This window comes from Scyliorhinus canicula, chromosome 17 (genome assembly GCF_902713615.1).
Source record: "Scyliorhinus canicula chromosome 17, sScyCan1.1, whole genome shotgun sequence".
Classification (NCBI taxonomy): Eukaryota; Metazoa; Chordata; class Chondrichthyes; order Carcharhiniformes; family Scyliorhinidae; genus Scyliorhinus; species Scyliorhinus canicula.
The window spans coordinates 27,402,609-27,418,714 of NC_052162.1; the positions used below are offsets into that span (position 1 = coordinate 27,402,609).

At 47.4% G+C, this 16,106-nt stretch overlaps 1 protein-coding gene across 9 annotated transcripts in view; it reads right to left on the bottom strand.

Moving 5' to 3' along the window:
• Nucleotides 1–16,106, bottom strand: part of acsl4a (acyl-CoA synthetase long chain family member 4a) — a 101,966-nt gene that overhangs the window by 26,723 nt on the left and 59,137 nt on the right. For all 9 annotated transcript variants that reach the window (XM_038775566.1, XM_038775563.1, XM_038775558.1 and 6 more), the window contains 2 exons: nt 14,976–15,153; nt 2,509–2,618 (listed from right to left, as the gene is read on the bottom strand). In XM_038775566.1, the coding sequence (XP_038631494.1) occupies nt 2,509–2,618; nt 14,976–15,153 (288 nt within the window). The remainder of the gene's footprint in view (nt 1–2,508; nt 2,619–14,975; nt 15,154–16,106) is intronic.

A 16,106-nucleotide genomic window follows, 5' to 3' on the forward strand; every position in this document is an offset into this window, starting at 1 on the left:
GAGTTCGGGGACTTTTCGGGATATAAATTAAATCTGGGGAAAAGTGAGGTCTTTGTAATACACCCGGGAGACCAAGGGGAGGGAATTGGGAGGCTCCCCTTCAAAAGAGCAGTTAAAAGTTTTAGGTATTTGGGGGTGCAGGTGGCAAAGAACTGGGGGACCCTACACAAGTTGAACTTTTCCAGACTGGTGGAGCAGATGGAGGAGGAGTTTAAGAGGTGGGACATGGTGCCGCTGTCGCTGGCAGGGAGGGTGCAGTCAGTTAAAATGACGGTCCTCCCGAGGTTCTTGTTTTTGTTCCAGTGTCTGCCCATCTTCCTCCCCAGGGCCTTTTTCAAGAAGGTAACGAGTAGTATCATGGGGTATGTGTGGGCACATGGCACCCCGAGAGTTAGAAGGGTCTTTTTGGAGCGGAGTAGGGATAGTGGAGGGCTGGCGTTACCCAACCTTTCAGGATATTACTGGGCGGCAAATACATCGATGGTACGAAAGTGGATGATGGAAGGGGAGGGGGCAGCCTGGAAGCGCATGGAGAGGGCGTCCTGCGGCAACATAAGCTTAGGGGCACTGGTAACGGCACCATGGCCGCTCCCTCCCACGAGGTATACCACGAGCCCGGTGGTGGCGGCCACCCTCAAGATCTGGGGGCAGTGGAGGCGACACAGGGGGGAAGTGGGAGGTCTGATAGGGGCACCACTAAGAGGGAACCACAGATTTGCGCCGGGAAACACAGGAGGGGGATTCCAGAGCTGGCAGAGGGCGGGTATTAGACAACTGAGGGACTTGTTTATAGAGGGGAGGTTTGCGAGCCTGGGAGAGCTGGAGGTGAAATTTGGGCTCCCCCCGGGGAACACGTTCAGGTACCTCCAAGTGAAGGCATTTGCCAGACGACAGGTAGCGGGGTTCCCCGCGCTCCCCGACAGGGGGGTGAGTGATAGGGTGCTATCAGGGGTCTGGGTCGGGGAGGGGAAGATCTCGGACATCTATAAGATTATGCAGGAGGTGGAGGAGGTACCAGTAGAGGAGCTGAAAGATAAGTGGGAGTTAGAGCTGGGGGAACAGATAGAGGACGGGACATGGGCAGACGCCCTGGAGAGGGTCAACTCGTCGTCGTCATGTGCGAGACTAAGTCTCATTCAATTTAAGGTACTGCATAGAGCCCACATGACGGGGACAAGGATGAGTCGGTTTTTCGGGGGTGAAGACAGGTGTATTAGATGTTCGGGAAGCCCTGCGAATCATGCACATATGTTTTGGGCATGTCCGGCACTGGAGGAGTTCTGGAAGGGGGTGGCAGGGACGGTGTCGAGAGTGGTGGGGTCCAGGGTCAAGCCAGGATGGGGACTTGCGATCTTCGGGGTTGGGGTGGAACCGGGGGTACAGGAGGCGAGGGAGGCTGGAATATTAGCCTTTGCGTCCTTGGTGGCTCGGAGGAGGATCCTGATTCAGTGGAGGGACGAAAGGCCTCCGAGTGTTAACACCTGGTTAAACGACATGGCAAACTTCATCCAATTGGAAAGGATCAAATTCGCCCTGAGAGGGTCGGTGCAGGGGTTTTCCAGGCGATGGCAACCCTTCCTAGACCTCTTGGATCAGAGATAGAAACTGAGGCCATGACAGCAGCAACCCGGGAGGGGAGGGGAGGGCGGGCAACGACGAAGGAAGTACGGTAGCGGCGGTGGCACGGGCAAGGCCTGCCCGAGGACGCTGCTAGAAATGATAAGTTGGTCTGACTGTCGGTTCGCCGGCGGGGGGGGGGGGGGGGGGGGGGGGGGGGGGGGGACGCGCGGGTAGGGGGGGGGGGGGGGATTTTTTTTTTCTTTTTCTTGTTAAGTAGGGGGGTTTGACTTTGTTTTGTTATAATTTAAATGTAAATGTAGGGGGGGTTAAAATGTTTGTATTTTGAAAAATTCAATAAAAATTATTTAAAAAAAAAAGAATATAGATCAGAGCATCAAAAGCATGGCGATTTCTATTTACATTAAAGACCTTTCTAATTGATGCTCTCATGCAATTACAGCTTGCACTTTCGCAGGCAAGTTTCAGCATGCTCCTCACACTAACAATTCAAGCTAAAAGGCCATCTTTATTTACTAAGAAAGGTTATATGGAGAAAAGCCACAGGGGAAATATTGTGCAAGAATTTCTACCCCTCCCCAAAACCACCAAAAAACAAAAGACCAGATTTTCACCCCGCTGAGTATATTGCGGTGGCAGCGGTAGCTCACTATTGGCCACTGGCAGGTTTTTCCAGTCCCGCCGATGTCTAGTGTTTTGTGTGGCTCACCAGTCCTGTCGCCATGGAAACCGCGGCAAGGAAGGGGTGACTCGCCTTCTGCGGGACTGGACGAACCCACCGGCAGGTAGAGGTGGAAAATCCCACCCCCGAGACCCAATCCTGAAGCTGAAGCACATGAACGATGAATCCCAATACGAAGTCCTTCACACGCTGCAAGTGCAAACGCTCACATGAAGGACAATGGGCCGTGCTGAATCCTGAAAGCTCACCTTCAACTTTGTGTCAAGGAGTTCCGCGCTAGTGATGAGATGTGTTATTTCGGATTCGTTCAGCCCATAAGCTACAGCATCTTCTCCAAGGGTGGAGTAAATTGTTACAACTGAGGGGGGTGGGGGGAAAACAGAAAGAAAACAATCAAGCTACGCTTGCATCAAAATGGATTCAACATTCTCAACACATTCAGCAGCAACCTAAGCTAGTGAATGGGCCGCAGGAGTAGTGACCTTCCTTCATCTCAGTGGGCGGCAACATTGAAATTAGGCTTTAAGATTAAGTACATTTAACACACACTAAATAATTCATAAGTTATAAAAAATATTTAATCATTTCTATAAGGTAAAATCAAAATATAAATATTCATGTTGGATGCAGAGGGGGCGAACGACACTCAGTCAATGTTTTGTTTTCTTTTATAAACTTAGAATACCCAATTGATTTTCTTCAATTAAGGGGCAATTTAGTGTGGCCAATTGACCTACCCTGCACATTTTTGGGTTGTGGGGGCGAAACCCACGCAAACTCGGGGAGAATGCAAACTCCACACGGACAGTGACCCAGAGCCGGGATCGAACCTGGGACCTTGGCACCGTGAGGCAGCAGTGCTAACCCACTGCGCCACCGTGCTGCCCCCTCACAGATATTGTTGAGAGCAATTAGCACACACCTCACTTCACTAGTCCTGGCTTTACATGTGAATCACTTCAGTCGTAGCAGGAGGAAAAAGACTACATGGGTGGAAATCAGCCGAACGTGGCAACCCTAAGTGGGCAACGGTCAACAAAATGCCTCATGGGCTGCACCCCCTACCCAGATGGGCCGCAAGTGGTCCCTACACTGCAGGTTCCCCACTGCTGATGTACAATGATAAAAATTAACATTCAAAACTTTCACGTTACACATCAAAATCAGTAGTTTCCCCATTAGTGACAATAAAGGTTATTTATTATTTATTAAAAACACTGGTTTAAAAACAAAAACCCTGCATGTTTTTGATAAACTCTTTTAGTCCAATTTGGTGAATTATTTCAACGGGTCATAGGTTCAAGCTACACTTCAGGACTTGAGTGGGTGATCTAGAATTAATTCTTTAGTGCCAAGTTTTGCATTGCATTGTTGGAGATGCCGTCATTTCAAATGAGACCATTAGGCCAAGGTCCTGCCTGCCTCTTTGGAGATGTAAAAAATATCTAATCTCACTATCTGAAGGGCAGGTGATAAGTTATCTGATCAAATGGTGTTGTAGCCAAAGCTATGACTGATCGTTCCCCTGGTTCCCATATTTACCGGAATAAAATATGTGCAAACTGATGACACATGAACTTTAGAAGTAATTAATTGCCAAAGTGGTGAAGGGATGTGTAAGGTGCCACATAAATGCAAGTTTTGTCTGTCAATGCTCCTAACATAGGAGTGCTGGGAGAAGGGGAGTAGTGGAGGAGAAATTGGAAGCTGTAATAACTTGCTCTTTAGGAGGAGAGAATGAGCTGAATTTAAAATACTGCCTCAAACTGAAGGACAACCTGGCTTAACAAGAGGTCAATGGAGTTCTTTCGCAGTGATTAATTCCAGCCTGATCCTGAGGTAATGGCCAGGATACATTGTTTGTTTATTTCTGGTGACTAAATTGAAATTAATCTAAACAGAGAACGGGAAACAAATCCTTCAACAGGAATTGTTATTCATTTCTTACAAATGGCCATGACTTTAGCCATTGCCAAATTATTGCAAATGACTCAAAGCTATTTCATGCACTGGGACACTATGATCCAGGACATTATGCCAGTTCAACCTTCGGCACATTAAGGCATGCATTTAGGAACGCAAAACAGACAGGATTATAGGATTGATGTTAAAAGTGACAAGGGAACTGATCAGAACAAGGATCAAGGAATTGTAGAAAATGGATCCCCCCACCCACAAGATATTTTCTGAGTGTCTGGCCACAATCAACAAATTTAAAAAGCAAAGAGGAACAGATGGTAAATCAAGTGAAGTAATTCACTCCCAATGTAAAGTCTTAGTTTGTCTACATCTGAAATAATGGACGGGATTCTCCAGTCTGCCAGCCGCGTGTGGCTGGGCGATGCACCCTCGCCAGCAGCGGGATTCACCATTCCCGCCATCTGCCAATGGGGTTTTCCCATTGCGGCCACCCCATGCCGCTGGAAAAATCCACAGGCGTGTGTGTGTAGCCGACGCAATGGAGAACCCCGTCCAATGTATGCAATTCTGGAAGGGTGTGGTCACACTGGTGGAAAAAAAAGAAGAGGAGCTAAAAATGGCCCAGACAGAATAAAATGTGACTTTTACCAAGCTACATCCTTACCTCATCAATGCTGAGTATATTTGACCAGCTCATGTCCCAGCAGAGAACAGCCATCTCAGCGTAGACAGCAAATCAAAATTGCACTTTAATAAGTATGTCAGTGGGGGAGCTTAAGTTGAACTCTTGATGGATTTATCTCAGCTATATTTTCATATGGTCACTGCGATGGTTTTGACTTGGAAGCAGTACAGCAAGCAACATTTATAATTTCTTTTAAACCTATATAGAATCTATTTGTTTCTAAATGTTTGACCAATAATAAAGGGCTCAGTTTTGACAGCGTCTGTGGAGAGAAAAGGGAGCAAACGTTTTGAGTCTAGTCATCCAGATCGAAACATTAGCTCCCTTCTCGCTCCACAGATACTGTCAGACCTGCGGAGATTGTCCAGTATTTTCTGTCTTTGTTTCAGATTCCAGTAATTTGCTTTTATCAATTGTAATTTTCTTGGAAAATAAGGAATACTGGTCCATGTGACCTCTCAACCCTTGAGAAGTAGTACCAACAGGAAGGTTGGTAATAATGAAGCCATTTGTCCAGTAAGATGCAAGGGCGGCAGGGCTATGGACACAAAAGGAGGGTAGGGCTACAGGCACAGAGGCGGGGCTACAAGCACAAAGGGGGCGGGCTAATAATCTACATCCCAGAGTACTTAAGGAAGTGGGCCTAGAAACAGTGCTCCATCTTCCAAGATTCTATAGACTCTGGAAAAGTTCCTACAGATTGGAGGGTAGCTGATGTAACTCCACTATTCAACAAGTGGGGTAGAGAGAAATCAGGGAATTATAGACCACTAAAGCCTGATGTCAGTTGTGGGGAAAATTCTAGAATCCATTATCAAAGATTTTATAGCAGAGCACTTGGAAAACAGTGGCAGGATTGGGCAGAGTCAGCATGAATTTATGAAGGGGAAATTATTCTTGACAAAGCTACTGGAAATATTTGAGGATGTAACTAGCAGAGTTGATGAAGGGAAGTCAGTGGATATGTTCTTTTTTTTGGACTTTTAGAAGGCTTTTGACAAAGTCCCACATAAGAGATTAATGTGTAAAATTAAAGCGTATGGGATATGGGGTAGTGGTTTGAGATGAATAGAAAACTGGTTGACAGACAGGAAACAAATTCACCTCACAGCAAGTCTTTCAGGGCTTCTGGGAGGAAACCGGAGTATCCAGAGGAAACCCACGCAGACACTGGGAGAATGTGCAGACTCTGCACAGACAGTGCCCAAGCCGGGAATCGAACCTGTGGCCCTGTCACTGTGAAGCAACAGTGCTAAGCACTGGGCTACCGTGCCGATTTAGATGAGGGAACAAAATGTAATATCTCCACAAAGTTGGTTGGGAGGGTGAGCTGTGAGAGGGATGCAAAGATCCTTCACTGTGATTTGAGTGAGTAAGCAAATGAATGGCAGATGCAGTAATAATTTGGATACATGAGAGATTATCCACATTTGGTAGCAAAATCACATAGGTAGATTATCTGAATGGTCAAATTAGGAGAGAGGAATGTGCAATGAGACCTGCGTGTCCTCGTACACCAGTCACTGAAGGTAAACATGCAGATACAGCAGGTGGTAAAGAAGGCAAATAGTAATCTGGCCCTCATTGCGAGATGATGAGTGTACAGGAGTAGGAATGTCTTTCGACAATTATACAGCGACTTGGTGAGGCAGCACCTGGAATATTATGTGCAGTTTTGGGGTCCTTCTCGGAGGAAGGATGTCCTTGCTCCAGAGGGAGTGCAGCAAAGGTTTACCAGACTGATTCCTGGGATGGCGGGACTGACGTACGAGGAGAGATTGAATCGGTTAGGATTGTATTCACTGGAGTTCAGAATATTGAAGGAGGATCTTAACAAAATCTATAAAATTCTAACAGGACTGTAGATGCAGGAAGGATGTTCCTGATGGTGGGTGTGTGCAGAACATGGGGTCACAGTCTGAGGATATGGGGAGAAATTCCATCACCCAGAGAGGGGCGAGCCTGTGGAATTTGTTACCAGGAAGTAGTTGAGGCCAAAATATTGTATGTTTTCAAGAAGAGTCAGATAGCACCTGGGGCGAAGGGGATCAAAAGATATGGAGTGGGGAGGGGGATGCGGAATTAGGCTCTTGAGCTAGATGATATTCTATGATCATAACGATTGGCTCGGAGGACTGAATGGCCTCCTCCCGCTCCTATTTTCTATGTTCCTAAAGGGAGCTACAGAAACAACGGAGAGCCAAAGATGCAGGAGGCTAAAGGTGGTCAGTGCACAGATGCAGACACAAAGAGAAAGTAAAGAAAAGAGGAACGCAATTCTTGTGATGAGAAGAAGCAAATCACTCTCATGAAGAGGTCGGGTTCTCCGTTTGGCTGAAAAATAAGCAGGAGCACTTGGGAGGCACTGATTTGGTAAAAATGGTTTAAAACTTAAAAAGCTGCATGAATGGCTTGGAGATGATAAACATATGGATGTTTTCCCAAAAGTGGGCATACCAAGACTGGGATGTTTTCAGTTGTTTAGTTGAAAAGAAATTCTTGAAAACTACAGCATCAGAAGTTGTCATGTCCCCAGGGAGACCCCCTTTGAAACTCGGGACTGAAAGCTGTGATCAACAGGACTCAACCTACTTTGTGTGAATAAAGGACTGCATATTGTAGAGTTCTGTAGCTTATGCCATACACGCAGATGGGAAGTGTCTGCGCTTATGTAAGAGTTGTTGTATCGACCATTTAAATTGAAATTGACCTTTTTGTTTGAAGTATATTTGCCTAGGTTCTGATTTGTGTTAAAATAAAAGTTACAGAGAAGTGAAATCTTGTTGGTAATTTTTTCATTTGGGGGTCATTTAGTTATTTTGGTTTAGATTTCCCCACATGGATTCGAACAGTCACTTATGCTCACAGGTGCGCATTCGCCTGCCAACACTGCACACGAAGACCCACAGTGACACCTGATAACCACTTCATCTGTGGCACTTGTGGCACAGCCTGCCTCTCACAGGTTGGCTTCTTCAGCCATTAGCAAAAGTGAATCTTATGAAGCTACCACATTCCCAATAGGTTTGATTTGCTGTATGTCCATCATTTAACCTAGACAGAAGGATAATGCCGGAGGCTTTGTATCTCACTCGGCAAGGTGTAGGAGATAAAGAAAAACATTTGAAAATCGAAGATTTAACTCAGCCCACAAAACGTTTTTATATAGAACCTATTTATAATAATATTTTTCTAGTCAAACTGAATAACCAGCCTCTCTTTTCAGCATCACCAAACTCTACATACTTCATCAAGTGTGTCGCTGGGCTTGGAGCCTAAATTAAATAAATTAATCTCAGATTGAATCAAAGAAAGAACAAAGAAAAGTACAGCACTGGAACAGGCCCTTCAGCCCCCCCAAGCCTGCATCGACCATGCTGCCCATCTAACCCAAAACCTTCTACACTTCCGGGGTCCGTATCCCTCTATTCCCATCCCCTTCATGTGTTTGTCAAGACGCCTCTTAAACATCACTATTGCACCTGCTTCCACCACTTCCTCCAGCAGCGAGTTCCAGAGGAAAAACTTCCCTCGCGCACCTCTTCTAAACCTTGCCCCTCAAACCTATGAATCACAGAACCCTCATGACATTTAAATCAGGTCCAGGTTTCTTTCTCTTTATTAAAATTTAGAGTACCCAATTCATTTTTTCCAATTAAGGGGCAATTTTAGCATGGCCAATCCACCTAGCTCGCACATCTTTGGGTTTGTGGGGGTGAAACCCCCACAAACATGGGGGGCACAGAGCTGGGATTGACCCAGGGATCTTGGTGGGGTGAGGCAGCAGTGCTAACCACTGCGCTGCCCCAGGTTTCTTTCTTTGATGATATGTTTTTAAACCAGCTTGTTTGAACAAGTTATTCAAAAACAAACACAATACGGAGGATTGTGCAGAAGTAAGTTTAATATCTGGATATTCAAATTAGTGACAAACAAGCATATTCATGCACAGGAAGGAAATTAACGGTCTGCATTATTTGAGGGATGAAAGGTGTGGATCACATTTTCTTGTCAGTGATAAAACCTAAACTGACAAGTATTTAACAAAACATACAGAGTGCAGGCGAGGCAGGGGCGGACCCCCCTGCCCGATGGTGATCAGGTTCCACAGGTTCGTGGACAAGGAGCGGGTGCTGCGGTGGGCAAAGAGCGCCAGGAGCAGCACGTGGAACAACAGTGTTCTCCGTATTTACCAGGACCTAAGCCAGGAGGTGGCTCGGCGGCGGCGAGCAGCCTTTAAACAAGTCAAGGAGGTGCTGTTCAAGAAGCACGTGAAGTTTGGTCTGCTGTTCCTGGCTGTTCCTTTAACATGGTCCTGGATCCAGCTCGGAATCGGTCGTGTCCCAGAACGGGTAGACTCCCAGCAATGGCAAGGGAGCTGAAAGGGTTTATGGAGCAAATGGGGGCAGTGGACCCCTGGAGAGCCAGACAGCCGACAGGAAGGGGCTACTCGTTTTACTCGCACGTCCATAAAGTATATTCTAGGATAGACTTCTTTGTTCTAAGCAGGGATTGTATAGGGGAGGTAAAGAACACGGAATATTCGGCAATCACTAGCTCGGACCATGCCCCGCACTGGGTAGACCTGCAGGTCGGGGGGGTGAACTTTCAACGCCCGCAGTGGAGGCTAGACGTGGGACTGCTGTCGGAGGAGGGGATCTGAGAGGCTTCGGAGGTGTATGCAAAATTACTTGCAGGTGAATGATACGGGGGAGGTCTCAGCGGCGACCTTGTGGGAGGCGCTAAAGGCAGTAGTGCGGAGAGAGTTGATCTCAATTGGGGCCCACAGAGCCAAGGCAGACAGGGCAGAGATGGACAGATTGGTTAGGAAAATGGGTCGGATAGATGAGGAACACGCTGAGTCCCCGGGGGAGGTTTTACTCAGGGAGAGGCAGAGACTACAGGCGGAACTGGGGGCGCTATCCACGAGTAAGGCCGTGGAACAGCTTAGGAAGGAGAGGGGAGTGGTGTACGAGCTTGGGGAAAAGGCTAGCAGATTGTTAGAGCAGCAACTCAAGAAGAGGGAGGCGGCCATGGAAATAAGTAGAGTGATGGATGGGGAGGGGTGCAGAGTGGAGGACCCGGTAGGATTGAATAAGGTATTCCGGGACTTCTATCGCAAGCTGTACACTTCGGAGCCTCCGGAAGAACCGGAGGAGATGAAAAGGTTTCTGGACGGGTTAACCATCCCAACAGTAGGTGGTGGGGTGGGGGGGGGGGGGCAAGTGGATGAGACGGGACCCCGATTAGAGTAGAGGAGGTGTTGGTGGGGGGCCTAAAGGCCATGCAGTCGGGGAAAGCCCCGGGGCCAGATGGATACCCGATAGAGTTTTATAGGAAGTTCTCGGAGTTGGTGGGCCCGGTCTTGGCGAGGGTTTTTAATGAGGCTAGGGACAGAGGGACCCTGCCGCCGCCGATGTCGCAAGCCACTATATCACTGATAGTGAAGCGGAGTAAACACCCGGAGGCGTGTGGGTCCTACAGGCCAATCTCCCTGATTAATGTAGATGCCAAGCTCCTGGCAAAGTACTGGCGATTAGAATTGAGGACTGCGTACCGGAGGTGATTGGGGAGGACCAAACTGGGTTCGTGAAAGGTAGGCAGCTGTCGGCCACCTTGAGAAGATTATTTAATGTGATAATGATGCCCCCGGCGGGTAGGGAGGTGGAGGTAGTGGTGGCGATGGACGCCGAGAAGGCCTTTGACCGGGTGGAGTGGGGCTATCTATGGGAGGTGCTCGGACGGTTTGGGTTTGGGGAGGGACTGGTGAATTGGATCAAGTTATTATATCAGGTCCCAAAGGCCAGCGTCAGGACAAACAGAGAAGTGTCAGAGTACTTTAGGCTGTACCGTGGGACAAGACAGGGCTGCCCGCTCTCCCCGCTGCTATTTGCGCTGGCCATAGAGCCGCTGGCGATGGCGCTGAGAGCCGCAAAGGGATGGAAGGGGATGGTTAGGGGCAGGGTAGAACATAGGGTCTCTCTTTATGCGGACGACCTGCTCCTGTCTGTGTCGGACCCAGTGGCCGGGATGGGAAGTATACTGGAAATGTTGAGGAAGTTCGGCCAGTTCTCAGGATACAAATTAAATATGGCCAAGAGCGAAATGTTTGTGGTACAGGCAAGGGGCCAGGAGAACAGATTGAGAGGGCTACCATTTAGGCTGGTTGAGGAAAATTTCCAGTACTTGGGGATCAAGGTGGCGCGAGACTGGGGCAGGCTGCACAAGTTAAATTTGGCCAGGGTGGTGGAGCAAATGAAGGGAGAGTTTCGGAGATGGAATGCACTCCCGTAGTCGCTGGCAGGGAGGGTGCAAACTGTAAAGATGACAATCCTCCCTAGATTTCTGTTTATTTTTCAGTGCCTCCCGATCTTTATCCCACAGACCTTCTTCAAAAGGGTTAACAAGATGATCATGAGCTTTGTCTGGGCGGGAAAATCCCCGCGGGTGAAGAAGGCGATGTTGGAGAGGAACCGCAGCGAGAGAGGGCTGGCTTTGCAGAGTCTGATTAATTATTACTGAGCGGCCAACATCGCTATGATAAGGAAGGGGATGGTGGGTACGGGGTCTATCTGGGAGCGGGTGGAGGCGGCTTCGTGCAGGGGCTCCAGCTTGGCAGCCCTGGTCACGGCTCCTCTACCGCTGCCGCCGGCCAGGTACTCCACCAGCCCGGTAGTGGTGGCGACCCTGCGGATATGGGGCCAGTGGAGGAGGCATGTAGGGGAGATGGGGGCATCTGTCTGGGCGCCAATCTGCGACAATCGGTTTGTCCCCAGGAGTATGGATGGGGGGTTTCGGGCTTGGCAGTGGGCGGGGGTGGGCGATATGTTCCTGGAAGGGAGCTTTGCGAGTTTGAGGAGCTTGGAGGAGAAATTTGGGTTGGTAAGGGGAAATTATTTTAGGTACCTACAGTTGCGGGACTTTGTCTGTAGACAGGTCCCATCCTTCCCACACCTCCCGCCATTGGGGATCCAGGAAAGAATAGTCTCTAGGGGGGGAAGGAGGGGAGGGTAGAGTCTCTGATATTTATACAGTGCTCATGAAGGAGGAAGGGTCCCTGATGGAGGAACTGAAACTAAAATGGGAGGAGCAGCTAGGCGGGGAAATGGAGGACGGGCTGTGGGCAGAAGCCCTGAGTAGTGTAAATTCGACCGCAACATGTGCCAGGCTCGGCCTGATTCAATTTAAAGTCGTTCACCGGGCCCACATGACGGTGGCTCGGATGAGCAAATTCTTTGGGATGAGGACAAATGCGCTAGGTGCGCAGGAGAACCAGCGAACCACATACACATGTTTTGGGCATGCCCGATGCTTAGGTGATAATGGGAGGGATTTGCGGGGATCATGTCCCGGGTGCTAAAAACAAGGGTGGCGATGGGTCCAGGGGTGGCAATTTTTGGGGTTTCGAAAGACCCGGGAGTCCAGGGTGAGAAAGAGGCCGATGTTTTGGCCTTTGCTTCCCGGCGACAAATATTATTGGCATGGAGAGACTCAAAGCCCCCGAAGACTGAGTTGTGGCTTGCGGAAATGTCGAGTTTCCTGGGTATGAAAAAAATTAAGTTCGCCTTGAGGGGATCTGTACAGGGGTTCGCCTGAAGGTGGCAACCATTCATTGACTTCTTTGCGGGAGAGTGAGCGTCAGCAGGGGGAGGGAGAAAGGAGGAGGGTACAGTAGAGTAGAGTAGGAGGGATTAATTGGCGGGTAGTACCAGTGGGAGAGGAGCGGGCTTGTGCAGTATGTTACGACTGAAGTATTGAATGTTCGTGGATGTTTGCACATTTTTGCCTTTTTTTGCTTTCTTTCTGTTGATGTCTGTAACTGTTTACAATGCCAAAAAACTACCTCAATAAAATTGTTTGTTAAAAAAAAAGTATTTAACAAAACTTAAAATTTACAGATGAATCTCCAAAATGTTCCCAAAGCTTTAAGCCCCCTGTAGGGGCACAATTCCGCAGACGATCTTTCAAAGACACTTGCCCTCTAATCTAATATCCTGTAGAAATGGCAATCATCCATGGGGCACAAGGATCAACGGGAGGTTCGGGAAGGTTATTTGAGCCAGGGAACATAATCTTCCCATGTTTTTCCAAATCTACTCTCTTATACATATCCAGGGGTTTTGAGGGGGCGAGGCTGCAGGAGAAACCGGACTCTGGAAAACAATCAGAAGTTTAGGGGGGAAAACAAAAATCAGAGTACTGAAACCAACTCCGACATCCATCCCAAACCCTTAACTGACACCACTGCGAAATGTTGCAAGTTTGCTTCATTTAAATAAATATAAAATAGAGGAGGAAGTTCTACATATGCCATTGACATCGGACCCACTTAGCAAATGAGTGTTCCAACAACTGGTATGATTCACCCAAATCAATTACTCAATTCCCCAAGACGCACACAAACCGCATGCCTATTTCCACAACTGAACAACATTTTGTCAGGAGAGACGATAGTTACTGACCGACTTCTTTTGGCAATCTTCAAAAGCTGTTCTTTGGCTTTTAACCGAGTTAGAAGTTGCCAATAAGGGAGGGGGTGGAGATGTGTTTATGGAAAAAGTTTTCAGTGTCAGTTAAAAAAATGTTTGTTTAAAAAAAAATGGTGAATACATCAGTGTTTGGGAACAAAATACTGATGGAACTGAACAAACAATGTATTAATGACGGGAATATTTTTCCTAAATCCAAGTGGGAGAAAGTTAATACTGGATTGCAGAACACGTCATGGAATAGAGTTCAAGATCTTAGCAACTTACTCAGAAGTTACAGATTGCTCTTCTCCATATATCCTCTCTGTTTCTCTTCAAACATTTGTGGCATAAGCAATATTTATTCAACCGATATCTCCTGTACAACAGTATCGGGGCTGTAAAGCACTTTGGGACGTTCCGGAGACATGAAAGGCAATCCGAAGACTCAAGTTCCTTCTTTATAATGAGTTACTAGAAGTTTGATGATCCACATTCGAGCTCTCTTTCAAATCACCATCCACTTTCACAATTTTTCCTCCATTTCTCTCTGTATACTTACACAAGGTTGTCCTTTCTAGGGAGTGGTCTTAAGAGTTGGAAGATTTAGCCTTTTTGCCCCAACCCAACTGGTCCCTAGGTCACCTCCAATGCAGGTCAAAAACACGGGTCAGGTCTGCAAATACTGCTTAGGCCTCAGTTATTCAACCTTGTTTAAAAAAACACACACACTTCCTGCTTTTGGTATCTGTCCTCCCACAGCAGCATGGATAGAAAAGTGTGTGGGGTGGAATTGTTTTTCTCTCTCGATTATTTGTTCAGAGGATGCAAGCATCGCTGGCAAGGCCAGCACCTGTTGCCCATTCCTAACTGCCCTCGCTTCCACTCGGTCTCCGCTTTCCTCCATCTCCTACAGTGTTCCAAGAAAGCTCCAAGGAAGCTCGAGGAACAGCACCTCACCTTTCAGGTAGGCACTCAACAGCCTTCCGGGCTTAACACGGACTTCAACAATTTCAAACTGTAACCACAGCCGCCATTTTGCTTTGCAGGTTTCGGCTTTGCTCTCCTTTTTCTCTTATTTTTGCTTTCAGATCGCAGCAGCAGATCATCATTCTGCCATTCACACCACCTCTAGCCCCACCTTCCGTTTCTTTACCTGTCCCATTGCCACTCCTTTTGGCCTTGTACCACCATTTGGTCACCAATCTCTCCCATCTAGCACAGGCCTTCCCCTTTGCTCTTTTTCCGACCCACCCCCTTCCTTTCAGTTGCTTAAAACCCATTACATTCCTGACTTTTCCAAATTTTGATGAAATTTCTGAAACGTCAACCCTGCCCCTCTCTCTCCACGGATGCTGCCTGGCTGATGAGCATTTTCCGTTTTTACTCCTAGGTGCTGCGTCGCCTTCGCTCTCAAGCCTGACACTGAACATATTGGCTACTTCTTGTAACCCCTTGAAGCCAATACCTTTTTGCTTCATTTCTTTTTTGAAAATCTGATATTGGATCAGATTTTTTTTGTTAAATGGCCGGAGTAAAATCCTCTTCGCAGCTCACCGGTTAGCACAACTATCATGCTTTGTTTGATTCCATTATACCTACACCTCGCTCACATTACAGGACAACTAGAAATAATACTTACGTGGGAAATTGTACTTGAAGCAGGCTTGTGCTGCGATCATCCACTCAGCTCTGGTTTCACAGAAGATGCCAATCATATCCTTTGCCTTCAGTCCCAAGGCAGTCAGGCCACTGCCAAAGCAGTTTACATGCTGATTGACCTCTTCATAGCTTAGCCATTTATATTCCCCGAGGATTAGCTGTAGGTAAGGCAATGTACAACACCAGTTAATCAAGCAAGAGCATGCCAACAAACATAGATTACCCTGGTCTTATCCTAAGGGTGCATAGAAAATGTGGTCTCACTTTTAGAATTTCTCTACCCCACATGTTCAATATTTGGCAGATGCGATATTATACCTCAGTTTCAAGTAAACAGCCAATCCATTATATCTGGGTTTGAGCAACTGATGCATTCCTGCAGTTAAAAATAGCTACAACAATGGAAAGGCTGTGTACAATTCTGTGCGGGACCCTAAAAATGCAAGCAAGATCCTTATACAGAAATCTCTCCCTAGCCAGCCTCCCCGGACAGGCGCCGGAATGTGGCGACTAGGGGCTTTTCACAGTAACTTCATTGAAGACTACTCGTGACAATAAGCGATTTTCATTTTTTTTCACTAAGCATCTGCGGGATCTGTGGTACTGCCACTTCCCTAACCTTTGAATCAGATTGTCACAAAATTTCCCCCAAGGTACACTGAGGAGAACCAGGCAGCAGTTCCTTGATGGAGTGTCGTGGAATAAAAAAGGGAGGAGAAAAGAAATGAGTGAAGGATTCAACAAGAGACACTTCACAACAGATCAGGAACGGCACTGATTAAAGTGTCTCTTGACTATTTGCTCCATCCTAGCGCTGAAAGGAAATCTCTATTTCCTTGGTCTCTGGGAGGAGTCTGGTGAAATGTGCTTTACAGAAGTCTAATTTTGCCGAAGACGCGGTGAAAAGATCCAGAGTACAAAAAGTACCAACACTTGGCTTCAACCCCTGAAGGGAGTGCAAGGTCTTTTTTGGTGTCAACCAAGTCACGAAGCTGGCGTGGGAACCGTGGCGTTTTACGACAAAAAAACGCACAACAGCTACACCGATCCTCTGTCCGGTGGGACAGAGTCCGGTGCCGTGCAGCATAAAGCCGGCTTTACCTGCGGATAT